The sequence below is a fragment of the Anguilla rostrata genome, chromosome 2 (genome assembly GCF_018555375.3).
Source record: "Anguilla rostrata isolate EN2019 chromosome 2, ASM1855537v3, whole genome shotgun sequence".
Classification (NCBI taxonomy): Eukaryota; Metazoa; Chordata; class Actinopteri; order Anguilliformes; family Anguillidae; genus Anguilla; species Anguilla rostrata.
This window is the reverse complement of record NC_057934.1, coordinates 40,274,156-40,300,165: the sequence shown is the minus strand read 5'-3', so window position 1 is coordinate 40,300,165 and position 26,010 is coordinate 40,274,156. Positions and strand designations below refer to the sequence as shown.

Here is a 26,010-nt window from a genome sequence, read left to right as displayed (position 1 = left end):
ACTCTCATGATAACCCTTGGCCATGACACTTAAGGCAGTTAAACTCAATCAAGGAAATTTTGTGACTAGAGGCTGAAAAAATTATTGGTTTAAGAGGAATATATAAACAAGAGTGGTGGAGGTTTGATTTCACCATGGCCAGTCAGAACTGAAGCTTTCTTTCCCTTTAATGCCACTACATCAAGGCCATATCAACTGACAGTTTTTTTCGTATGTGTTATATCCGGCCAGGAGATACAGTTGCCACATGTGGATTTGCGGCACCTCAAAAAAAGACTTCTCAGGCAAGTGATGTCATCAAGATAGAAGAGGAAGACATGGTCAGTTGTTCAGTTTGTATCTGAAGTATTGACTAATTATCTGTCTATTTTCTTTTTATTTGTAGTATGAAAACCTCTTTATGGATTGTGCAGTTTACCCGTCTCTGATGAGTTGACCAGGCTATTTAAGTGCATATACAGTATTCTTCATTTAAGCTCTATTTCATTGATGCAGTTACGATACTCCTCAGCCAAACCAAACCCATAAGAAACATAGCATAGGAAAGTAGCATACACTATTATGCCTTATGAATAGTCTATCAACTCTGATGCAAAAAGAATTGCAGTGAATCGCTTTCCATGGTAAGAAATATAAATACTACCAGAACTATACAAAGTGTACCTTACAACCAAGGTTTTATCATTTAAAAAAAACTAAAATCATAACTAATGATGAGAACACGAAATGCTCAGGGGATGAAAACGGAAAACAATGTGATCTTTGAACCAGAGAAAAATTAACTAAAGCAAAAAAGGGGGAAATCCGAAACAAACTGATAAGAATATTTTTTTAAAATTAGTAAATATGATTGAGAGCTTACTTTCCACATGTCTAAGGCACTCTTACGTGAAAGAGGATGAAGTGCAAAAAAAAAAAAAAACTTCCAAAAGCATGTTTTACATTAGCATATTGCACATGTTTTCATATGGACGTCCAGGAGTCAACCTGATGAGCAATTCTTAATTTTCTATGTGCTAGACTATTCAATATTACCAATGATGCTGTATAAACAAGCAAAACTATTTCAATTTGCACAGAACACCAAATGAACTGTGAGCCTTTTATAGTGTGATCTGGGTGAACAACAAATACCAGTAGTGCATATTGAGTGTTCTTCAAGCCTTTGGATTAGCTGCATGAATATCAGTCCAAATCCAAATGTGGGCCTGATGCTATATATATAAGCAGGATAGACAGGAAGTACAAATAGGGCTCAGCATAGGGCCCATGTCTACTGTCCTCTGTCATTGCCTAAAGTGAAGCTTTTTGTGTTCTTAGCTTTTTCCACATTTCATTAACGAGTTGTCCTTAAAAAGATATTGAAGTGATAGTTCACTTTCTGTTTTAAAAATATTATGTAAGATTTTGTGGATTGGCCCAGACTATTTATGTGTTTGCAGGTTATCATAAATGTATGTTGATATCTACAATATCCTTTTTTTGCATATTGAAAATATCAGGGCCAATTGAAAACATACACTATAACTAAAATAATATCTGAGCACAGGTCCCCTACAGGAACCTCATTTATATTATTCGGTGCTGAGCACATCATTTGTCATTTGTCATTCCAATTCAAACCCAATCCTAAAATAATCTATCAGTTATTGCCTATGTTTTACAAAAAAGTAAATCCTTCAAGTCAGTATTCAGGTACAGAATATCTATTTATTATATGCAATTGTTACAAGTATATTGCAGTGGGTGTGGTACAACACGCTCTGAATTGGAAAGCATGAGGTTATAAACACTGGATTAGATGGTGCAAAACTGAGTGAGAGAAATATTATACACTGCTGATGTCAACAAAATAATTGATAAAATATAGCTTTATTAAATACATATAAACACAGAATACAATGCAAACACCAATGCAGCATTCTATTGACATTCACCCAATAATGTACATACACTTTGTATATCTTTATTTGACCTGTCCAGTAGTTAATGGGTCACTTCATGTATTATATTACAGAACAGCTTAAAATAGTACACATGTGGTGCAATAAACTATGAGACAGTATTTTATAAAGTTTGTGTGGTACAGCTTACTCTGTGTGGGGATTTGTGCGATTGCAATTAATTCTGAAATTTAGAATTTCAGAGTGTTAGCGTTAGCATTCTGTCTTGTACTAGGTACTGCACCTGCTTTGGTGGGGTCATACACGTAGCTTATCTCGATAAATGCTTCGCCTAGCCACCTAAACAGAACAAAGTCATTAATACAACATTAAGTAATTATACAAATACCACATAACATCAAAACAATTTGTTACAGATTCATAAATTAACACATGATTGCTAAAATGTTAGTAATAAATAAATACTGAGTCAATAAATAAATATATATTTTAATATTCTCCATCCTTCTGACGATTAAGGCCGTACTGACATGTTCTGTATAAGATATATCATGTTAAAGCACTTGACTATTATTTGACATTCTTCGATTGCTGTCAGACACAGAAGTGATTCTGTTTTGCTTGCCTTCACACAGAGCGTGGCTTAATGTGCTGTAGCGGCCAGGTCAGCAGAGCCATTGAAACATTATGTAAACACTTGCTCCGTTAATTTGTCAGTGTAACTGTGCTAGTGCGTCACTGGAAATGTACTGTGCTACCCTGTTTATGAATGTGGTGTTCAGTCAATCAGTGTAAGTGTGTCTACAGTCACTTCCCCTCCCGGTGTCAGAATGCATATACTGTGGCATCCAATCTGTGCATGCACATGTTTAACCTCTCCACATCACACCTGTGTCACCAGGGGCTCCCTGGGGTACAGATTACCCCCTGTCTGTTTCCCATCCTGACCTGCACAAAGCCCCCCCAACAAAGTTCCATTGAGAGGAGGACAGATGCCCTCCAAGGGAAGAAAATCACCCTCCCCTTCTCCCTCCCTCTCCTCATTGCCCTCCTCCACCCACAGCGAGGTCTTGACGTGGGTGTACTCCTGCCTGTCCTCACACTCATTCTCCCTGTGGTAGAAGTAGCTGAAATTGGAGACAATGACAGGCACCGGCAAGGAGATAGTCAGCACTCCAGCAATGGCACACATTGACCCTACCATCTTCCCCCACACCGTCTCTGGGTACATGTCCCCATATCCCACCGTTGTCATGGTGACCACGGCCCACCAGAAGGCCTCTGGGATGCTGGTGAAAGCCGTGTCCTTGTGGTCAGCCTCTGCAAAGTAGATGGCGCTGGAGAAGAGGATGACTCCGATGAAGAGGAAGAAGATGAGCAGGGCAAGCTCGCGCAGGCTGGCTCTCAGGGTCTGGCCCAGGATCTGAAGCCCCTTGGAGTGTCGGGAAAGCTTGAAGATTCGGAAGACTCTTACCAGACGGATGACCCTCACTATGGCCAGCGACATGGCTGGAGTGCTGCCCTTGGACTTGGCCAGCTCCGTTCCAAGTGTGACGAAGTAGGGGAGGATGGCAGTGAAGTCAATGACGTTCATGACATCTTTGAAGAAGTGAATCTTGCTGGGTGAGCAGGAAAAGCGCATCAGCAGCTCAAAGGAGAACCAGCAGATACACATAGTCTCCACCATGAAGAAGGGGTCTTGGAAGGGACTGGAGGCTGGAGGGATGTGCATGGTGAAATTGGGGTTGTTGGGGTGGTGTTGATGCAAGTATTCCTGGAAAAAATGAGAGAAAATTTAAGTAGAAAGAACGAGTTGGGAATATCAAAAGCTAAACTATCCAGGGATGAATCAAGCTTGAGAAATAAATCAAAAAGAGTGAGCATTGTCAGTGTTACCGGTGACAAAGCTTATCCTAAATATATGGTGGAAACATGCATTTTATAATAAAAAAAAATTAAAACATTTTTGAGCTGTAGACACCTGGGCCTGCGTTGCTGACCAATACTCCAGCCTTGGTATAATGTAGACATTTGCCTTTGTATCTCAAAACATAGAAAAGTGCACCTCTATGCATAAACACATTAACATTAAAAATACATTTATTATACTAATGTGTTATGGTGTCTTTTTGGGTATGTGCATGTGTAAAAGACAAAGTCTTTGTGACAAGATCCATCCTAAAAATAATAACAAAAACATTTCAAACACTGGCTGCATAAGTCTTGAAAAAGAGTAAATGCAATTAGAAGTAAATTATAGGATTCCTATTAAAATAAATTGTTACAAAATGGATAACTGCTGCATAGTGCAAACGCTTTTGCTCTTATCTAGAATAGTTTGTCATCTGTGTTGACTATGTATGACTTTACTGGAGCTCTTTCGCTTTCAGTCAAAGAAAATCAGTTTCCAAATGTAAATTAAAACCGCATTAAGTAAAAAGTACATTAAGAAAGCTTTTAAAAAAATCAAGTTGTTATAGATGTCAGGAGGGGCAATCCTACCCAGGCTGTTTGACTATCTGGTTCAAATGGAATTGTGATTCTGGGGTATAATGGGAAACTTCTGACGGTGCAGTGAACTGGCGAAAGTACTAAAGTTCACAGGTTAAACAGAGCCATAACATGTAGATCTCCAGGGAACTTCCACAGCGGGTGAATGGTAAGCATACTGCGCATATTTGTTTGAAACTGAACAGGAGATTAATTATTTTTTTGTCTTTCTCTGTATGTTTGCTTATATTTGTAAAATTGGTGTGAAAGTGCCTTTAGATCCATTATTTCGAAACTGATTATAATACTATGCAAGTTTCAGTTCTTAATGTGGCTATACGTACAATTTTATTTGTGCTTGTCTTTCTGTATCTTTGTTTCTCAGTTTGTCAGCCTTTCTGAACATACCTGTGTAGATGTGTGTCCGTTTATGCTGTCGTTTGTCTAGGTAGCTATAATAAGACTTTTCTTTGTAGATATAAAATATACTTTTCTCTGTATTATCTAAATGGTGAGTCACTTAGTGTTGTAATAAGGGAGCTCAATTTATGTGTTGATGTGTTCTCAGGGTTGTCCTCTCTCTATAAATAGTGGCTGAAATCTCCCAGGAGAAACATGAGAGGGCCCCCCTCCTCTTTCTTTCTCCGTCTCCGTCAGTGCCCATCTATCTCTTGCTCTCAATCTCCCTCACATCCAAGTTCTATCAGACTGCCGGTGGGACAAGGTTACAGCAGGTTCTTGGCAGGGTTTCCCAGGCCAGTGTAAGTACAGTTCTTCACAGTGGTTGGGAAAACTGCAAAAATAAAATATGGTCTCCCCCCTCACATTCCATTTACCCCTCCCTCTCTCCTCTATTTCCCGCTTACCTTTTCTGCTGAACACAACACACTTTACCTCTGTTTTACTGGCTCCCCACCTAATTTTTCCAGGCTTTCCACCACCACCCCTGTCCTTCATTCCTCTCCCGTTCCTTGCACACTCTCCCTCAATCTAAGTGTATCAGATTTAACAGCATGACTAAAATAATCTGGGCATTAACCTCGCGCTGTCCTTGCATCCTTCTCTTCTTACTTGCTGATTTTCCATTTGTTTTTTTTTCTCTGGGTGCAGTTGGAACACAAAATTTGTGATTGTTTTCATTATCGGAAGGTACACTGTGACTTGGTTAAGTAGTTTGACCAGATATCTTTGAACGAGCAAATTCAGATTCTGATAAGACATTCTGTTATAAGGAGGTAATCCTAGAAATTATTGCTGGTTGTTCAAATGTTATTACTGTAATAAAATAATAATCTGCTGTATGCCTATTATATAATATTTGCTATTAGAATTTTAGCTTGCAAATATAAAAATCCTATCAGCTAATTATCAGCTAAAATTGTTGGAAAATGTGTGTAGGTTGGAGTTTCTGTGTAAATTGTATTTGATTCAGTTATTAGTGTGTATTATTACCTCTCTAGAACTCCCCATTCTATAAAATTTACGAGCCAAATTCTCCCCCAGCACTCCAGCCAACATGAGACTGAATTATGAAACCACTGGGGCACCTTCAGGTTTACCTGAGGTAAGACGCTGTATGAGGCGAAGACGCAGTCTGAGGTGAACTTAAACGGCCATATTTCATGAGCACTCCGTTACGCCACATCAATGAATCAATTTAAAATAAACACAACAGTATTTTAATATTTATAAATATTTTACATAGGCATGGGGATACAATACTTATGTATTAAAGCTATATAAACCATACTGGGCATTAAAGCAAAAAATGCTGATATAACCTGCTGATTTTGACCTTATGAACTGTCAATAAGACCCTTTTGTCCATAAATAGGACTCTAAAAAGTCTTTCACCATGAAGACACAAAGTAAAATATCTTCAATATATATTTCTCGTGATGAGTTAAATTTAATTTCTTTCCATCTTCCTCCCTTTCCCCTAATTTAGCCACTTTCAATCGAGAATCTCCCCTCTGTCCTATGACTATATCGCATTCTGTCAGCCAATGCTTCTTTTGCCTCTGTGTCCACCGCCATTACACAATAGAACTGCACTTGTTGCTCAGCTTGCACAAAAAAAGACTGCAGAAAGGCCACTGGCACCCAACTGACCAGAGGTGTAAAAGGGACCCAGGAATTTCCATACTGGTGATACCCTCCCTCCCTGAGTGATGTTCTGGTCAGTTGTGAATCTCCCGGCAGGTCTCCCAGCCACATTCAGCACTGGAACAGTGTGAATTTGGTTCTTGACCATGAGGTGAACCGCTGCCGTATTTAGCAATGGATACATTTATAAAAGGTAATCAATATAATTCAACTAACATACGAACAGATTTCGGTTAATATTTTGATCCATGTATACTATAGTTCTGTATAATTCTGTAATTCCTCGATAGATTTTTACCCATCGTCCTGGCATTTCACATTCATTATTTCCAACTTTTCCCACTTTATTAATCTGTATCTTTGCTTTTGACCATTCACCCTCTCATTCCTCTTTCTCAGCAACCTGATTCTCTTTTCCTTCCCACTCTCTCTGTTGAGACCTTCCCCGACTCTACCGTCCGTTCCTCTCCAGATCTCACCTCTTTGTCATTCCTGAAGTCAGGCAGCGTCTCCAGGCAGAAAATGACGATGGACACCACGATGACCATGACGCTGACAATGGCGATAATTCGGGCGCCAGAGGAAGACTCTGGGTGCTCAAACAGCATCCACAGGCGCCTCTGCAGCTCGTTTTCAGGCAAAGGGCGCACCTCCTCCTTGGGGAACCCTTCGTCGTCCTTGAAGCGCGCCATGATGTCTTCGCCCAGCTCGTAAAACTCCAGCTCGTCCATGAAGACGTCGAGAGGCACGTTCGCGGGCCGGCGCAGGCGCCCGCCCGATTGGTAGAAATAGAGAATGGCGTCGAAGCAGGCGCGGTTCCGGTCCAGGAACAGCTCGTTCCGCAGCGGGTCGAAGTACCGCAGCCGCCGGCGCGGGTCTCCCAGCATGGAATCGGGGAACTGGGCCAGAGTACGGAGCTGCGTCTCGTACCGCATGCCTGACACATTGATGGCCAGTCTCTCGGTCAGCGCCCAGCCGCCTTTCCACAAAGAGCCTGAACGTCGGCTGTCCCTCTTCTGGTCTTTCCTCTCCTTTTCCCCTCCCTCGTTCTCCTTCTCTCCCTTCTCCGCTGTGTTGCATTGCTCTTTCATCTGTTTGACATTGTCACAGGATTCGACTTTCTGGTCCTCCTTGTCAGACATCCCTTCTTCGCTCCCTGCCTTTCCTCCACCCTTGTCTTGACTGTCCATCTTTCCCTCTCTCTATTCTCCTTTTGCTCTCTGTATACTGTATGGTATGTGTAAACAGAAACAACAGGGCTGATGTTTCTGAAAAAGAAAGAGTAAAAGATGAACTAGATTAAGAATACTGTTCATTTTACTTTTAGAATATTGGTTGGGTGTTACTAATGATATAATTACAGATTATTTATTATCACAATAATACAGAACACAAGCATTCTTACTGATTAGTCGAAAATTTCTACTGTAAGATCTGCTGCATATAATATCATACATATGGGGCCATCTTATTCACCATCAAAACATCTCAACTTCGTACATTACATAGCACAGATATAATAATGTAGCTGTGATATCATATTGCATGCAAGACCCAAGAGTATGCAAGGAATTACTACTTGGAAAAGCTAAACCACAATATCGTTCTCTCTAAAAACAACCACTGGTACATATCAGTGGTACCCAAGTGCAATATTATTCACACCATGATCAGCCAATGAGGATCCAGATAAGAAGCTGTATGACCATAAAATGAACTTACTTGGACTATTTGGAAATTAAAAATAACCCAAAAAGTCCTAATGCTTAATTAACAATTGTAAGCACAGCTAAGCGATCATGTTATTAGTGTAGTTAGTGAAACACACAGAATCACTCACTCACTGAGGCAGTTGCTGTGGATAGGCTAATCAGTACACCCAGAGTCACACTGTTTGTCTTTCATGTCTCCTCATGCTGTCTCTCTCTCCCTCCCTCTTGCTGTGTCCATGTCTGTTTGTCCCTCTAAGGGTTTTCGTCTTTCTGTCATACCTCTTCCATTTCCACCTGCTCGCGTGTTATGTCTCACAGTCTACACAACTCACTTTGGACAGTTGCAGAGACTTCTTTGCCTTGGAGAAGTGAACTACCCCCTCTCCTGACCAGTTAGCGACTTACGGCTGTCTGTAGGTCAATGACTTCGATGTCTCCCCTTCCTCCCTCACACCGTCTTGAAATTTTAGGGAATGCTGTCGTGTCGAAATTCAATCCGCCGCCCTGCTTTTACACCCCCGCCCACCAGTTCAGAACAACCTTCAACTCCCTTCTCAAATGTCACCCCTCTGCCCCTCACATGTACACTGCTTACACACCCTCGCCCCCCACTACTCCCAGTCTAGACAGACGTGCACACGGACGAGCAGGTAGACAGATATTTACAAATTAACAAGCGCTACTGTCAGACGGGGAATTGTCCCTGGACAGATGGCTGTATCAATTCCTCCTTCTCCACGGAAACAGTAAGTGCTGCAATCACATAATAAAAAATGCTGCGCCCCTTCTTATTTTTATTATCTTATTGCATTGAATTAGCAGGCCCTGTCAAACCAGAGCCCTCCAACCCCATAAAATGCAAAGACGTACAAAGAAAGTGGAAATTGGTTCAGGCTGATACATGCAGGAAAGTAAAGTAAAAATGCAACAAAAAAAAAAGCATAATACCCATTCTTATTGACAGTCACTTTCACACAAGCCTCTGCTCTTACTGTCACCAGCCATTTCCATGCACATTTAACTAGACAGGCAGGCATGCCTTCAGCTAACCTAAACTTGTGAAGTCCAGGAAGTAAGCTTGCACTGCATATGCTGAGGGCAAAACAGTGGAGCTCCCATTAAAATGAATGGGAAATATCAGACTTTCTAGGCAAAATAAAACTTCCCCAATGGTATTCTGAAACTCGATTAATGATTGTTACATTTCATATAAAAAGCCGATTAAAAAAATATATAATATATAATAATATGTCATGAAATATTGAATAACATTTTACCAAGACTTCTGGGCCAAATCAACCATTGTTTCACAAAGTACTACAAATAATGAAATTTATGATCACAAAAAATTGGCCAATGATTTGATAATAAAATCAACTTGGTTTTCTACATTGAATTCAAAGGGCAGCAAGCTCTCTAACCCTCAACATGTGCTGCAGAGCCTGTTTCCGTTACTTTCTAGGCTTCACCGCCTGGCCACTCCTACTCTCCCCAGTTGTTATGTACCCTCTATGTCACCAGCACAAAGATGACAACTACTGGCAAAAGACAAGACTTACATTTAAACACTGACATCTATAGGCCAGTCAGGGAACAATTGGGATCATAACAGTTTAAAAAACCTAAATGGTGAAATAGCCAGAAGGAACAAGTAATTCAACTTCAGTGGGATCCATATAGTGTCTTGTCTTGAATGGTCTGATCTAGTCAGTTCCAAATTTCATAACACCGTAAATCATCATTATGAGAAAGCTGGGATGAAACAACATCTTATAAATTAAAAAATATAATCTATGGTGATTAAGTAGCCATAATGAGGAAGCTGCAGGGGAAATTCTGTCAGAGGTTGACATCTATGTTCTCTCAATAAATTTTCTTTGTTTCTCAATGAAGAAAATGGAGGCTGTCTGAGAAAGTAGGATTAAGTGAAATATGCTTAATTTTCTGAATCCAGCAGTTTTAAGCAGTTACACCCTCGTTTGCCTTCCGGCACTGTGAATACCAGACACAAGTGCAACAATGAAGTACCGAATTCATTGATAGGCACAGCAATATGTTTATCTGTTGGATCAACCTTCATCAAATGTACTACTCAAAACCAAATTAAAATTAAGAAATGTATTAAGTTACAACAAATATTCACATCTGATCTAAAGGCATTGTTCAACTACCTTAAAAAATTAAAAAATAACACAATGTTAAAGACATGGGTGAGTCACAACCACAAAGGAAATGAATGAAAGAAAATACCAAACTACAGCTTGTTTCTTCCAAAAATAGTCCCAGCAAACCAAGATCAGAGTACAAAAACCAAAAGACAGCTGAATATTCCGAAAAGCCAGGGGTCAAAATGTAAAAAAGCCCGGTGAGCTGTAAGACAAAAATGTCTGATCTGGCGTGCACCAAACACCAAACAACACTAGGCCCAGATGCAAAGTTCGGAATCCTCCGAATGGCAACCGCAGATTTGCCACCCCAGAATGGCCACCATGACAGCACCCAGACAGGCTACATTCTCATTGCCTTTATCTTTTTCTTTATCATTTCCATAGCTTAGACTGAATGATGGAACTCAGTAGGAAGGGGTATAAAAGATATTTAGAGCCTGAAGACTACACCACAGTACCACAAATGACTAAATGGCAGTGAGGAAATGCACTAAATGGTGATGATTTCATGACCCAAATGCCAGTATGTTTTTACGTTTCACGTTAAAGAAAAAAATTATCAATTAAGTTAGGCTATGCGTATTCTCCCCATCTCTCAGGATAATAACAGATTGAACTGTAAGGTAAAATTTCAATTTTCCCAAACAACTCTGTTGTTCCTTCACACGTGGACATATTCTTCCATGGCGCGCACACTGGTGGAGTTGTAAAATTACACTGCGGTACATGAGTGGAGCTGAGTGGAGCCATAAAATTCCCCAGGATAGGGAGAGCAGCTGAAAGCTGATGGGACTGTCTTTTTCGACCCATTTATTTGAGGGGAAGCAATCTTCAAATGGCTTATCCTCCTGGAAGAGTTGGAGGAATCAGATGACAGGATATTACCCTCTTGGAGCTGTGGCCATACCAGGTGGAGGGTCAAGAACAACTTCAATTGGGGGCCATAAACTGCTGCTCTCCAACCCATGGACAATGGCCCAGGCTCTCCTAGGTCAGACAAAATTACTACCATGGACTGAAAGAATGCATCATATGTATTTGCATGCGGATAACTAAGGATGATATGATAAATGTGGGGGACTGTGAATAATATCATACATAGACAAGCATACTGAACGGGTATGAGATGGTATATGGGGTATATGATCACAAGTATGTTAAGCATAGCATATTTATACATAGTCATGCCTACATAAGTGTCTGGGTCACAGATGGGTCACCACCATGGACTCCCATAGAGAAGTATTTGGAGAATTGATAGGTAAAATCATAGGATCACGTGCCATCGTACAAAGTATCTTATTACTGTCACTGGATTTTAATACTTCTCCTGTGTCTACAGAGGAGGGGGGAAGTGCAGTTTCTCTCTTCCTGGAGGAGTAGGGGGGGGTTCTTGGTGGGGCAGATGTTACCGGCCTATTCGTGTCCAGACCTTATTTGGGCAAACCATGAGAGCTGTGGCTTTCTCAGGATTGGATTTAAAGGAAGTCCAAAGAAACATTCGAGGAGAATCTTCTTAACAGTTCTCCTGGTACCATAGTCTTTGCTGTACAGAATATTTGGGCATTCATCAATACTCACTTTGTGTTCCTTTTCTTTGTCCTAGTTTGTTAGTTTGTATGTCTTTTCTTTTCATAGCGGTCTTTCGTCTTGCTTTGTAAAATAAAGTGTTCACCTTTTCCATCATTGAAACTGCCTATCCTCGGTTATTGCCAACGGCCATATTGTGTCATAATAAACAGTTTTCTCCTTTTTCTGTGCAGCCAATGCGCGTATACACAATCCCGTATTCACATACATCTTCACTTTACAGGATTTGAAGTTAATGGAGTCAGATAAACAGGTTTTCCTCCCTGCGACTAAATGTAATTCCTTACAGAACAGTGAACATCTTGAAGGAGGAGGGAGTGCACATCATCAACGCAATATCCAAATGGTGAGTGCTCCACAAAATGGAATAGAAACTTCTCAGTGAGATTTTATCTCCTGATTCTATTCTTTCTCCTGTGATCCCCCTCTAGAATAACACTGATGGCATTAATTCATTCATAATTCAACATTTTCAATATTTCAATATTTCCTATTAAGATGATGATAGTGAAGAGCTGGGCAGAGAAGATGAACACAATGGTGGCATGTTGGTGGGTTTGACACACACCTATCTGACTGTTTGACAAATTTACTAAAGATTTTAGATTCCTCATTCATTATGTCATTCATTCATTCATTCATTATGTTGTACACTGCGCTGGGAAAAAAACATATTCACATGGCTGTTGGAAGTGTTTATTGACTAGTAATTATTATTATCGTTATTACAAGCAGTTTTCAGACGATCTTATCCAGAGCAACTTACATAATTTTTATATAGCATTTACATTGCATCCATTTTTATACAGCTGGATATATAGTTATATAGATATATAGGTACTTAACCTTGAGTAAGGTTAAGTACCTTGCTCAAGGGTACAACGGCAGTGACCTTTAAGTTACAAGACCAGCTCCTTACCCATTATACTACTCTGCCACCCTATAAATGAATGTTGCTCTTTAAAATTAATCTTCCTTCGAGCCGGATTTGAACCAACGACCAAAGGATTTCAACAAGGTCTAACTACAGTCTTCCGCTCTACCAACTGAGCTATCGAAGGGTACACAATGGTTTCCTAAGTGCAGGGGGATGAACAGCCAAGAAGCAGGATGGCTAAGGGTCTTTAACTTTCCATGGGGCAGTATAGCGTGTTCTTGAGTGGTATCTTCAATAACGGGAGGTCAGTGCCAATTACACTGTACGCAGTAGGAGTGAAGAGAGATGCTACTATTTGTATTTGTATCTTTATTTGTTCAACCAACAAAATGATTTGTATTTGTATTCGGATAAAAACCTGAAGTGGGCAATGGCGCAAACTGGAAATGTGTGGAGTCCAACATGGAAGCTGTATAAAATTCCAAAGATCCCAAATTTTTATCATTATAATCACTGAAACTGATGTTGGGGCGATGTGAAAGCATTAATGTCATGGTTTTACAATGACATCAATAATGATCCAGTTTAACAACAGGTAATTTGCTTTTTAAAGCAGTATTTAACAAACAATGGCCTACAGTGTATGTGTGTGGCAGGGCTTGGCTTGCAGAAGGAAACTAGGGAAATTAGATGACCATGCCTACTGGGTAAGTAGGTACACACCTGGATTATGCAACGAATCAGTTCCAGATTTAAAAGTGTGCTTCTTTCCACAGTAGGCATCTGAGACCGGGGATCCCCCACAACGGTAAGAGAGAGAGCACATCAAGGCAGAGACGGGCTGAGAAGTGTCAGTTTATGATTTAATTTATTTTTGTATTTTTTGTTTTTGTTTTTTTTTTAATAAAAAAAAAAAATCCAGATCCCATGAGGGTCATGGGCAAAAGTTTTTCCGTTTGTTTATGTGCGTGGTTGAAAACGCTCTCTCTCCCTCTCTTAAAATCAAACCCCGGAGTTATCTGGAATTTCCACATCTCCCTGCATCCAGCTCTTCTGTTCCTACCAGGGTGGCGATGGCGAGTGACAATGTTATATAGCCATAACAGGCTTTTATAACGCTGAAGTAAACAAACAGTCAAATCAAGGTTCAAACATAGGCAAACTGTTTTTATAAATCAAAACATACAAACTACATGAACCCCACCACCACCTCTATTTGAGGGAGACTGAAGTCAATTATAACCTGAAAAAATGCTCATCTTCGTTATGAACTACTGTACGCAATGAACTCCAAAGGGAGGAAAAAAAACCCAGAATATTAGACTAAAATGTTTTGTTGATTTTGTTTGTTAATACTTTTTCTTCCTCTTTGTTGAAGCCCCACTTTACCTGTATGATTTGCACACAAATCTTTTATATTTCATGTAGTTGTCCTATAGATATTCTATTCAGTTTGTTCAAAGTCTCAGTTTCAGTGAAAACCCAAAAATAGGATCTCCATGGAGTTCTGCACCTATCCTTTCTATAACTACAGCATCCACAATTATTCTTCCCCACCCTAAATGCTTCATAAACTTCATCACAATTGCAGTGAATGAATATTGTGTGATTATATGTGTGAAATTAGTTTTGGGAAATTCATATCAATGCACCGGTCATTTACATTCGGAGAGAACACATTATTCGAGTTTCACCGAATATGGTATTTGTATTTGGCACCATCCCTAGACTCTGACGAACTGTAACTTTGCTGGCTAGCTACAGGATTTTGGGGAAGAAAACAATTGACTCATTGTGACAAGGACATTTTTAACGTGGTTTCTAACATTTCTGCCAATTAAAGCAATAAGTAAGGCAGTCAATATTTTTATAGAAGCATTCGGCAACACTTGACTGTACATTACACTAGCTATATACGTTTCTTGTGGAAAAGCTAGCTGGTGTGCAAGGTAGCAAGACTGAAATGCGATGAGAAGTTGTGGTTAGCTAGCTAACTAAATAAATTATGTTTCACAAGCTAGCTATTGAGCTGTCTGACTACCCCAGCCGGCTAACTAGACAGTAGGCCTACTGTTGCTAGCTAACTTTTCCAAGCAATACAAACATTCGGTGGCACTCGACTAACATAAGTAATTATATATAGCTAGCAGGCTAGCCACAACTTCTGACTAATTGAAATCAGCCATTCTGTGTTATGGTAGCCTACTAGTAGTTAGCTACTGTTTAAAATGTATATACAAGTGACTTCCAAAATAGATAGAAATGTGGACAGTATCTCAGTATGTCCATTGTAGTCTAACAGGTGCTTTCTAAAATTGTAAATGTGCCTAAATGACTATGGTTCCTAGCCAGCCAATTCCTAGCTAATGCTACTCTGATGTCAAGCAAAATGCATTGTTGTGAAAAGTGTTTAGAGATGGGAACAGCTAGCTAATATAATTCCCTTGATTTATGCCCTTGCTTTGTCTTGAATGCTTGCATAGTGCATGATAATTTTTTAATCAAATGAAAACATACAATGTGCTTTATATTTTGGCTATGTAAATAAACAATGTGTAGTAATAAAATAAGAGCATGTCACCTAATGCAATGTTTGCTTGTTTTCTTTATTTACAGGAAAAAGAACAATATGGGCAAAGACAATGTTTTCAGTACGATTTGCTGCACTGTAATTTTATGTCCAACTATCCTGAACTCTGGTAGGGCTTACTGACATAATCAAAGTGGAAATTATTCCAGAAGATGTCATTGCCTAGTGCTGATTCTTGTACCCCATAACTTATAAACTGTCAGTTGCAGTTTACATCAGTGGGATTTTTTTATCATGAAATACTGATTGTATTCACTAAAAAAAATGAATATTTGTATCCTTTGAAAAGCAGTGAGTAGTAGCCTACAATTCAAATTCAAGTCCATGACACGACTTTAAGAGCAGCAGTATTCTACAAACTCCTGTAGCTACTGACATGATGGTCGGTCTATCAGCACACTGGCAATTTTTTGTGCTTACTGAGCACACTGAACTAGGTAGCTGATAAATAATAAATAATTGGCTAAAACAAAAAAACAAAAAATGATATAAAATCTGTTGATAAATTTGTCTTATGTATTATTTTATCTTTATGCAATCATCATCTTGACATGTTTGTCATTATCATCACCACTTCACCTTAATCAGCACCATGGTATCATCTGAAAAATGATTTAAGAGCAAATTAAATATAGCTATTCTCATTTTTTATATATGTTGGACTATTTATTTTCCATATGTGATTACTCTAGTCATCATAAGCACCATCATCATGCGAAGACAGAAATACTCCAACTAATAACATTTTTAAAGAAAGTAGGCTATTAGAAGCAATATCAAACTGACAATCTAGTCAAAATAATGTGGTAGAATCAGCATAATAGCAAAGAGATTCGAATACGAATCTCTTTGATAATAGCTTCTTAATTTAATAGCATAATATGCCAGCTTTTTTACTTCTATTTATTTATTTATTTGTCACGATTCATCACCATGAACAGTACGACACAATAAAGTAATGGCAGGTAACTATTATTTGTAATATTAATAGAAATAATGTCAAAATAGCAATATAATCAAAACAATAACGGTGGATTTATGTAATCCTAGTTCAAGGTTTCCTACTCAACGTATTCTGGATACATCGGTTCCGCGCAGGCAACTCTCATTTTCAGCGTCGATCACAGCCTCATACTCGTTCATAAGCAGGTTCGCGCACTGTGACCATGCGGACCAAATTTTGAATTAAATAAATCCTACATCTTCTTCTGTGGGACTTGGTGCCTGGAGAGTAATTACTTATAAATTTTAGTTTGAAAGTACTGCCCAAAAGGATTTAATTTGGTCAGGAGAAATGTATAGTTTTGAATGGACATCAAAGGGGAAATTTGCTTTTTGGCACCTGAAGCTTACGACCTTGAGTAACCACTGGAGTTTTTGAGCCTCACGGAGAATGGCAATCCCTCGTCCCCTGTTTCGATCACAGCCTAAAGCTACGTGGGGGCGGGTACAACAGCCTGGCAGCGCAGCAACTTCAAGCACAAAAAAGAGGATGAAAGCACCTTTGGGATCTCTTTGCTCCGACTTCTACTCCGGCATTTGCTGCTGTGATTATGGCCTTAAGGACGGTGAGTAAACAGTTTGCTCATTTCTAACTCACTTGCTGTGTGTCAGTGTATTTTTATTTTTGCCTGTAGCCTTATTCTTTCTATGGCAATCATTTGTGAAATAACGTACACAATGAGTCAGTTTACTTTCAATGCAGTTTAATTGCCTGGACAACACACTTTGTTAATGCCATTTAATTACTTGGATAGCACACGACTAATTATGGTATCTAATTATTAGTTAGCAAAGCGGGACACATCCATAGCTCAATAAAATAAATAAATAAATAAATAAAAACAGGCTGGTTTCCTGGTCAATGACGAATCACTGATGCTGACCCCTCGAATTAATTAATTAATTAATTAATGGATGAATGCATGAACGGATTAATTAATTAATTAGCGTTCGGACTGTACATACGTCGGATATGCACGATCAAACTTTTACGAAATTCATACTGTACTAATTCAGAATTATGGGATGCCAAACCCGTCACATTGCCAATTAAAGTAGCAATATACATATTTTAAAACATGCTCCATTCCACTATCCTCGTCACTTTGTTTACTAGGAGATCCATCTACAATCATCTTAACTAAGGGCACTTCACCTAGAACACTTTAACTATCGCAAATAAAACTATCCCCATGAGCTGGCAATCAAGACACACCATAAACCTCTCACATTATTATTATTATTATTATTATTATTCATTCATTCATTCATTCATATTACAGTCAGCAACATGTTTAGCTTCAGGCACCTGCATTTTGTTCTGTTTCTGGAAATGTACACATTCAATGCATGCACGGGGCAGGTGCTTGGGGCTACTGACACAGGTAGCGTACCATTACGAACAGTGCAGAAAGTAGGCTAATGCAATGAAAACAAGAGCAAGTAGATAGTCTGTCATATCTGTCATATTCTCATGAAAGATGCTATAAAAAAAAGGAATGGATAGAGGAAGTACTGCTATAATTTTGGTTCCTGTAACATGCAGTTTTAAGAAGGAAACACTGTCTTATTTCAGTATCGTAAAAGTTGTTTTAGCATAGGTCTACTGGATTAATTGTATTGTCTTTTCTTTCACCAGGCACTCCAGCGCCTGGGACAGCTGCCCCACCTCCGTCTGGAATCCCTGAGATTTTCCAGCTCATCTTTCCGGGTAATGACTAAAAGAGAACAAAACGTCTCACCTGGCTTACTTCCTGGTATTCCATATCTTGCGGGCTGGTGTTATTATAAAAATGAATATTTCCCTGTCCACAAAAAACTTCTTACAAAAACGTCCACAATCAGGCCTTATTAATATTTTTATGTGTTTTATAATATATCTGATGTGAAATAATCAAAACATCAGAAAGCGTAAACATACCTATATTATGAGAAAATTTTATTCGGATTCAGAGCTTTTTATCCCACCTCTTTAATACAATTTGCTCAGAAGTCATATTCCTCAATTCACACACACACACACACACACACACCTGCACAGAGACAGCAAGTGAGAGTTTCCTTTAACGCTAGATAGGCCAGAGTGATGCCATCCGGCTTTGGGGACTTTAAAATTAAAATTACTCCAACGTGGTTAATGCTATTTCCTCCTCCTTCCATGACTTTCCTATATGTATATGGTTAAAATAACTGCATTTTTTAAAATGAAAAAGTAAAGAAATACAGGAAGCAAAGTTCTCTGATTAGAAAATACTACAATGAAAATAACAAAGAGTTATGCTAGGGCGTGTCTCAATGCATGCATGACCGAGCATGCCAAGGGCACCCACCCACCCCCACACCAGTTACACACCTGGTATATCCATTACATTACATTACAGGCATTTGGCAGACGCTCTTATCCAGAGCGACGTACAACAAAGTGTATAACCATAACCAGGAACAAGTATGATGAAACCCCTAGAGAGAAGTACCGGTCCAAGTGCAGGGAACAACTTGGACCCTGGTGGTTAAACTGATTAACACTAACAACGAGAACGGCAACAACGCAATCTATGGAAAAAATACAAGTAGTCGTTAAGACAGTATTTGTCGTTATAGTCGTTAAGTCGTTAATATAGTCGTTAAGACAGGATATCCAAGACAGACATGGATATCCACACATCCATCACACCCATTTCTGATTGAGTACGAGTAAACCAAGAGCACAGGGATTTTGTGTCTTCCCATCACTCTAGACTGTCCCAGCTCATGTGCAGGAGCTTGTCTTCACAAAATATAACTTGGGGAAGTTTGAGTAAGAGCATAATAGCTGAAGATATATTCCAGCCAGGGAAGCTTTTCAGCTTTTTACTTTCATTTATCCAAGCTTATGGAAATCAAACATACAGTTAAAGTGTTCATTTGGAGTTCACAGCATACTGTAGTTCATAATAAAGATGAGTAACTATTTTTGAATTATAGAAGTATTTTTTCAGTTTCATAATTTACTTCAGCGTCCCTCAGGTAGGGGTGGTAGTGCGGTTCATGCAGTTTGTACTATGCAGTTCAGAGTAAGGAAGAGTAACTATTTTCTATTGATAAAAACATTTTGCTCAGGTTTGAAACTTGATTTGACTGTTTACCTCAGTATGGTAAATGTCTGGCATGCCTATATAACATATACAGTAGGTCATTGTTTATTAAATACAGCTTTATAATGCAAATTAGGCCTACCTGTTGTTAAACTGGATTATTATTGATGTCATTGTAAACCATGACTTTAATGCGCAAATATCTCAACAATAGCAATACCAGTGATTGTGATGATTAAAATCCGGGTTTTTTTACTTTTTATGCAGTTTCCGGTCGAACACCACATACTTCCGGTTTTACACCACGCCCACTCCTGGGTTTATCTGAATACAAATACAAATCATTTTATTGGTTGAACAAATACAGATACAAATACAAATAGTGGCATCTCCCTCCACCCCTAGTATCTGAATCAGTTTTTCTTGTTTTGCCAAGATGAATGTTTGCCAGTTTGATATACCATCCAGAAGTGAAAAACATTTTTGCTTTTCCACCTTGATACTCTTTTAGAACATTTTCTCTTTCCTTGATTGCTCAGTCTTTGCCACAGATGACACATAGGTGAAGGTGTTTAAGAGAAAAAATGGCCCAGTGAATGACATTTTTCTCATTTTGTTTTTTTTTCCCCTTGACTTCAATAGTTTGATAATCTGCATCCGTATGATTAATTAATTCTTAGACACTGCACATAAAATCTATCAGAAGGAAAAGCATTACCAATTTTTAGCATTAAATCAATCAGATGAGTTCCGGGGTCTTTACTGTAATATTTGGTGTCAGATCATATCTACACATTGAGTAATTCTCATCGTCTCTCTCTCAGGCTTCAGATCTCACCATTGAGCGCAACAAGTCAACTAAACCCAAACCTGATCCTTCTTCCCTGGTGTTTGGCGAACACTTCTCTGACCATATGCTGACCATCTACTGGTCAGAGAGCAAGGGGTGGGATGTGCCCCAGATCAAGCCTTTTGGAAACCTCTCGCTGCACCCTGCCTCCTCTGTACTGCACTATTCCACAGAGGTGAGTCAGTCTTACTCTATGTCACAGGTGGGAGAAATGGTACACAACAAGGCGAACATTCACTGCTTTTGTCTTGGCAGTAGCGGACCTGTACTGTTTATGTAGTGAACTGGAGGGGTATCTATTTCAAATCGCGTAGTGTTGTTGTGGTCATGTATATTTGGTTGGCGCTGCTCTCTGGCAACATGCACCATGATCTATATTTGAGCTGAGCTTATGAGCCACTCTCATATTATATTAGATTACTTTTTGAATAAATTTGCCAAATGAGTACAAATGAGTCGAGAGGAATTTAATTTGTTTAAGCATTGAATTCATAAATGATGCAATTTTACCAGGTATTATAGTAGATGACTTCTTTAATAGATTTACCAAATGAGTCAAGAGGAAGTAAATTTGTTTAAACATTGAATTCATAAATGTTGCAATATCTAGGTTGGTCCTGAGTTTTCCCAGCAGGAAGTTATTCTCACCACTGTTTGAATGCTTTTGTTTGCACTGGGGAGTTTTTTTTACCAGTCTTACTGGATTTTTGAAGGCTCAGGTTCAGTCTTGCCTAATATTTTTTTTCCCTCTGTTTTTGTGACCGTTTCCCTATGAAAAAATGCTATACAAATAGAACTTAATTTATGTAAATTTAATGATTTTGTAATATTAATATTAATAAGCTTGTAATATTAGATTGCTCACCAAGAAGAGCATATTTGCAGTCTAACAAACACTTGTTCTAAGGTGTATGCTTAGTATGTGGCAGTGTAGCATGATGATTAAAGTACTGTGCTTGTGAAGACTGGGTGGTAGGCTTGAATCTCAGGTGGGGCCTTGTCTTTGTACTCTTCAGTGTGGTGCTTAGTCTGACTTTTTCAGTAAAATATGTATGTAAAACATGTAAGCTGTGTAAACTGGTCCAGTTAGAGATGCGCAAAATGCTAAACGTTGCTAATCATAGCATTATATATTGGCACTTTCAATTAGGAACATTACATTACAGGTATTTAGCAGACACTCTTATTCAGAGCGACTTACACAACCTTTACATTGTACCCAATTACACAACTGAATATACTGAAGCAATACAGGTTAAGTACCTTGCTCAAGGGTACAATGATAGTGTCCAAACAGGGAACTGAAACCGCGACCTTTAGGTCACAAGACCATCTCCCTACCCATTACACTACACTGCCGCTGTTGTTATTGTGCATCATCTACAGATATTCAGACCCCCTACCCTACTCCTTTTTTAGTTGTTTGAAGGAATGAAGGCATTCAGAGGCGTGGACAACCACATTCGCCTCTTTAGGCCCACGCTGAACATTCAGAGGATGCTCAGGAGTGCAAAGCGGAGCTGTCTTCCTGTGAGTCCCATTCAAAACTGTGCATCATTGTCAACTACTTTATTGTACTCTATAGTAATTCAGCTAAGTGTGTGGCTGTAGAAGCCAGTCAATAGCAGTGCAACACAGTAGGCCTGCATTACATTGGCATATGTACAGGTGAATTCATTTTGCATCCATAATAGGTTTTCAGTGCTTTCTAGTTTGTTATATCTGAAAATAGTCCTCTCCACTACATAGCCCTTTACTGCATCTACCCTTTACATTGCTCTGCCGTCTTGCCATCGCTGAGAAGGTCCATGTACATCTGGGATCAGTTGTATTTAGCAGAGCTCTCTCTTTGCAGTTGTTTGACCAAGATGAGATGCTGGAGTGCATTAGAAAGCTGGTGGAGGTTGATCAGGAGTGGGTCCCTTACAACACTGATGCCAGTCTGTATATTCGTCCCACATTCATTGGCACCCAGGTCAGAACTCCCAACGCTACAGGACCAATTGTGACTTGGCTTTTTGAAGTGTAATGTATTATATTGCATTATAGTTCTGTATTACTTGCTCTCTGTCTCTCTCAGAGGGGGTGCTAAGTCAAAGACTTCTGCATAAAATTCTTCTGCGTGTCATCTGCAAAATTTTACAGTTGAATAAAAACAGCTTGATTCTGTCTTACTCCCTGTCTCATTTACTCTGGCTTCTCTCTCTCTCTCTCCCTTTCTCTCTCTCAGCCCTCCCTGGGGCTGTCGAAGGCTCGACACGCAATGCTGTTTGTTATCGTTAGCCCTGTGGGGCCATATTTCTCCACGGGTGGCTTCACTCCAGTGTCTCTGCTCGCAGACCCCCGCTTCATCAGGTCCTGGAGGGGTGGAGTAGGAGCATTCAAACTGGGGGGGTGAGTATCAAATGGGATAAATATTTTTACATACTATGTGCTACAATACAACAGCACCAATAATATTATGATTGCGTGTTGCTGTACTACTCCATTTGTATCACCTCATTTGAGTCACCCCAGTTTCTCTATAATCTAGAGAAAGATGTGTTTGAACTAGATATTTTGTTTAAATATAGATTGCCATCTCTCTAAAAAGGTAATGTATTGTGTTGGGCAACCCAACCTGCAGTCCAATAAAATTGTTTAGTAAATATATTCTACTCGACTAAATATTAACAGTTAAAAATAAAATGTTCAATGACGACAGATGTTCATCTGTATATTTAGCTATATTGAAATAGAAGAAAATAAAATACTGATATTCCCTTCTTCACAGCAGTTTTTAAGAATTGCTCCAGTGAGTTTCCACTTTATAGCCACACAAAGGAACATTAATAATTCTACATGTGGCATCTATCAGTGCTGACAGAACAGGTGACCTAATGTTCAGAGCTCAGGAAATACGGATGCCAGAGTCAAGGTCATCACTGTCAGTATGCAGATTGTGTACATTTTATTGTCTCGGTTGGTTTGAGACTCCTGTATGCCTGTATCTCTGTATCAGGAATTACGGTCCTACGATTGCACTGCAGGATGAGGCGAAGAATCAGAACTGCCAGCAGGTGCTGTGGCTATATGGGGATGAGGAGGAGATCACTGAGGCTGGCACCATGAACCTCTTCATGTACTGGATCAACGAAAGAGGCGGTGAGAGTGCCCTCTCTCATTGTTTATCTCGCTCTGTCTCTCTCTCTGGGGCACTGTGGGCATCTATCTCTTTGCTATGTACATTGTGTTGGAATCCTCCTTTCTCTTTTCATTTGATGGCAGTCAATATCTATATAGATGTACAGAGATCAGTTCTTTAGATGTGTGTGAAGCATGAAGCTATCCAACCTCCGAACCAGCTCTACAACAGGGTACATTCTCATTCCCACCAGGAACTGGTATTGTCTCACTTAATACGGGGTGTAATTTGTCAGTAGAATGTTGGTAGCAGGAGAGAATATTTAAAAACGTTGAAATATTTACATTATTTGACAAATCCTATTTATACTGAAGATGTGTTCAGACCAGAATCATAAAGTGCAATATAGATGGAACTTATCATAAAACTGATGGCATAAAAACAAATATAAATGGGATATTTATATGCATCTATGTAGAGAAGGAACTGGTGACCCCTCCTCTCGATGGCATGATCCTCCCAGGAGTCACCAGGCAGTCACTGCTGGATCTGGCCCGAGAATGGGTAAGAGGGTTACAGGAAGTAACATTTACATGGGTTGGGTTGCAGGAAGTAATAGATTCACTTAAAACTAATGTAAGCATGAAAAGAGTTATTATGAATAAGATAAATATAAAGTATGGACCTGATAGAATGAGAGAGTCAAGCAGAAAACCCAGGAGAATGGGAAGAGGCTATAGTCTGAATGGCTAGTCATGGCTCTAATCATAAATCCCTCTGGGGATTTTAAAGTTTATCTACTGGAACCCAAATGCGGATGTTGCTGGTTCAGAAAAACAACATTAGATATACTATACCATTGTCCAATGTGCTTTCCACACAAAAAAACACAGAAAAAAAGAACATTTGATTCAAGTGGATAGAATATGAAATGTATGCTTGTCTGAAGCTGAGTGAACAATACACCATGGAACAATACACCAAATGTGTCCCACAGGGCGAGTTTAAGGTGTCAGAGCGTACAGTAAGTATGAGAGAACTGCTGGAGACGCTGGCGTCTGGACGGATTCTGGAAGTGTTTGGTGCCGGGACTGCCTGTGTTGTGTGCCCAGTTGGCAGCCTGCTATATAAAGGAAAGGTGCACATTGTCTTTTATTTTCCTGTTTTTTGTTTGTTTTTCTTCTGATATTCGATTCTGCCATTCAAACTCTTTTTTTACTACATTGTATAGCAATATATGGGTTATTTGCCTGTTTCTTTCATTAACTGGGTCTTTTAACTAGCCGTTCTGTGTCTCACTGTCAGACTTACAAAATTCCTACCCCAAAGAATGGTCCAGCTATGAGATTTCACAAAGAGCTTACCGACATACAGGTATGTATTCTATATGTTCTGTAGATATGGACTATGGTCTATCTCAAGATAATTTAATTGCCATGAACCTATTTCACACACACAACCCTTATGTCAAGCATTTCATTGAGCTGATTTTATTATATTTAGTTTAATTTGATCATATGAAAATAATACTGATAAGTATTAATATTGATGTATTTATTTATTTGGCAGATCCATATGTATTATTAAAAAAGCAACATATGTCAGTTAAATTTTTGTCATCAGGTTGTTCTCTTACAATGAAAACATCAATATGTTTATCAATATGAATGAAAAGGTAACCATGATCACATATTTAACACAGCTCCAGAACTTACATACACACATTTACTTGTGGTAGAAAATAATTGTTTTATGACTTTAGTGCTTTGACATGCTAAATGAAGTGATTCAGCAGGAGACTATGATGTCAGTTCTAGAATAATTACAATTTGCTACCTAATGATGCTATTTACATTGCATTATATTACTTTACATTTATTTAGTAGACACTATTACTAACAGAGACTTGCATAGCAGGACAACATTAGTGCCAAAAGCTAAATTATATGAGTAATAGTGATATAGACCTGGTTTAGGCAGTATTTGGTCAACTATGTCAATTTAGGACCATGTGCAGTCATGGAACGTGAAAACACTGAAAGTGTATATATTTTTTTTTAAATCTTTTTCCAATACCCGTTCAACCCTCCCCTCCTCTCATTTCCTTCTGTTGTCTTAATTTCCAGTATGGAAGGAAGAAGAGCAACTGGACACAGGTGGTTATTTAGTTGAATTTCATAGCTGTCACTCAAGACCAGTGATGAAGATAGCCTCCCAGGACTTCAGCTCTAGTTACCGATGCACAATCTATTTTTGTGTGTGTGGAGCACTCGTGTGGGCAGCTATTGTTTCTCTCAGAACTGTACCAGTATAGCTGTCTGTCACATCTTCACTGTTCACTTCAAAGATGTAGGAGCACTACAAGCAGTGTAAAGAGTCAGGCTCAACTCCACACTTTGTTTGGTTCACAGGATTGTGTCTGAGCTTGGTTTGTATTTTTAAATAAAAATATATTTAAAACAACATTTGCGGAAACCCACAATACCCACAATACCATGGCTAAACATTAAAACAAAAGAAGAC

The 26,010-nt window shown here is 39.1% G+C and overlaps 2 protein-coding genes and 1 non-coding gene across 6 annotated transcripts; 1 reads left to right on the top strand and 2 right to left on the bottom strand.

Moving 5' to 3' along the window:
• Positions 1-1,853: 1,853 nt before the first annotated feature.
• On the bottom strand, positions 1,854-8,673 carry LOC135248021 (potassium voltage-gated channel subfamily A member 1-like). 4 transcript variants are annotated; one of them, XM_064322114.1, is made up of 3 exons: positions 8,618-8,673; positions 6,980-7,768; positions 1,854-3,678 (listed from the first exon to the last, which is right to left on the bottom strand). In XM_064322114.1, the coding sequence occupies exons 2-3, from the start codon at positions 7,688-7,690 to the stop codon at positions 2,788-2,790; spliced, it is 1,602 nt and encodes a 533-aa protein (XP_064178184.1). In that variant the 5' UTR covers positions 7,691-7,768; positions 8,618-8,673; the 3' UTR covers positions 1,854-2,787. The 4 variants fall into 4 exon arrangements, with proteins under 4 accessions (XP_064178184.1, XP_064178183.1, XP_064178182.1 ...); XM_064322113.1 differs by having other exon boundaries at positions 8,545-8,624; XM_064322112.1 differs by lacking the exon at positions 8,618-8,673 and adding an exon at positions 8,341-8,611.
• A 4,270-nt stretch (positions 8,674-12,943) lies between these two features.
• On the bottom strand, positions 12,944-13,031 carry trnay-gua (transfer RNA tyrosine (anticodon GUA)). Its single transcript is given in 2 exon segments — positions 12,944-12,979; positions 12,995-13,031. It is a non-coding gene; the product is annotated as a tRNA-Tyr (tRNA).
• Positions 13,032-16,697: 3,666 nt separating this feature from the next.
• LOC135248019 (branched-chain-amino-acid aminotransferase, cytosolic-like) lies at positions 16,698-25,954 on the top strand. The gene is made up of 11 exons (XM_064322108.1): positions 16,698-17,005; positions 18,079-18,150; positions 20,338-20,538; positions 21,783-21,893; positions 22,219-22,338; positions 22,594-22,757; positions 23,365-23,507; positions 23,966-24,051; positions 24,485-24,625; positions 24,793-24,861; positions 25,614-25,954. Exons 1-11 carry the CDS (start codon positions 16,991-16,993, stop codon positions 25,653-25,655), a joined length of 1,164 nt encoding a protein of 387 aa, XP_064178178.1. The 5' UTR covers positions 16,698-16,990; the 3' UTR covers positions 25,656-25,954.
• The last annotated feature ends 56 nt before the right edge of the window (positions 25,955-26,010 follow it).

What these genes read in the sequence shown, in the direction of transcription:
- LOC135248021 (XM_064322114.1), bottom strand. Translation starts at nt 7,690, where the DNA reads ATGGACAGTCAAGACAAGGGTGGAGGAAAGGCAGGGAGCGAAGAAGGG. An exon ending in ACTTCAGGAATGACAAAGAG is followed by an intron (nt 3,679 to 6,979) that starts GTGAGATCTGGA and finishes CATTTTTTCCAG; the next exon opens with GAATACTTGCATCAACACCA.
- LOC135248019 (XM_064322108.1), top strand. An exon ending in TGGATCTGGCCCGAGAATGG is followed by an intron (nt 24,052 to 24,484) that starts GTAAGAGGGTTA and finishes TGTGTCCCACAG; the next exon opens with GGCGAGTTTAAGGTGTCAGA. An exon ending in GCCTGCTATATAAAGGAAAG is followed by an intron (nt 24,626 to 24,792) that starts GTGCACATTGTC and finishes TCTCACTGTCAG; the next exon opens with ACTTACAAAATTCCTACCCC.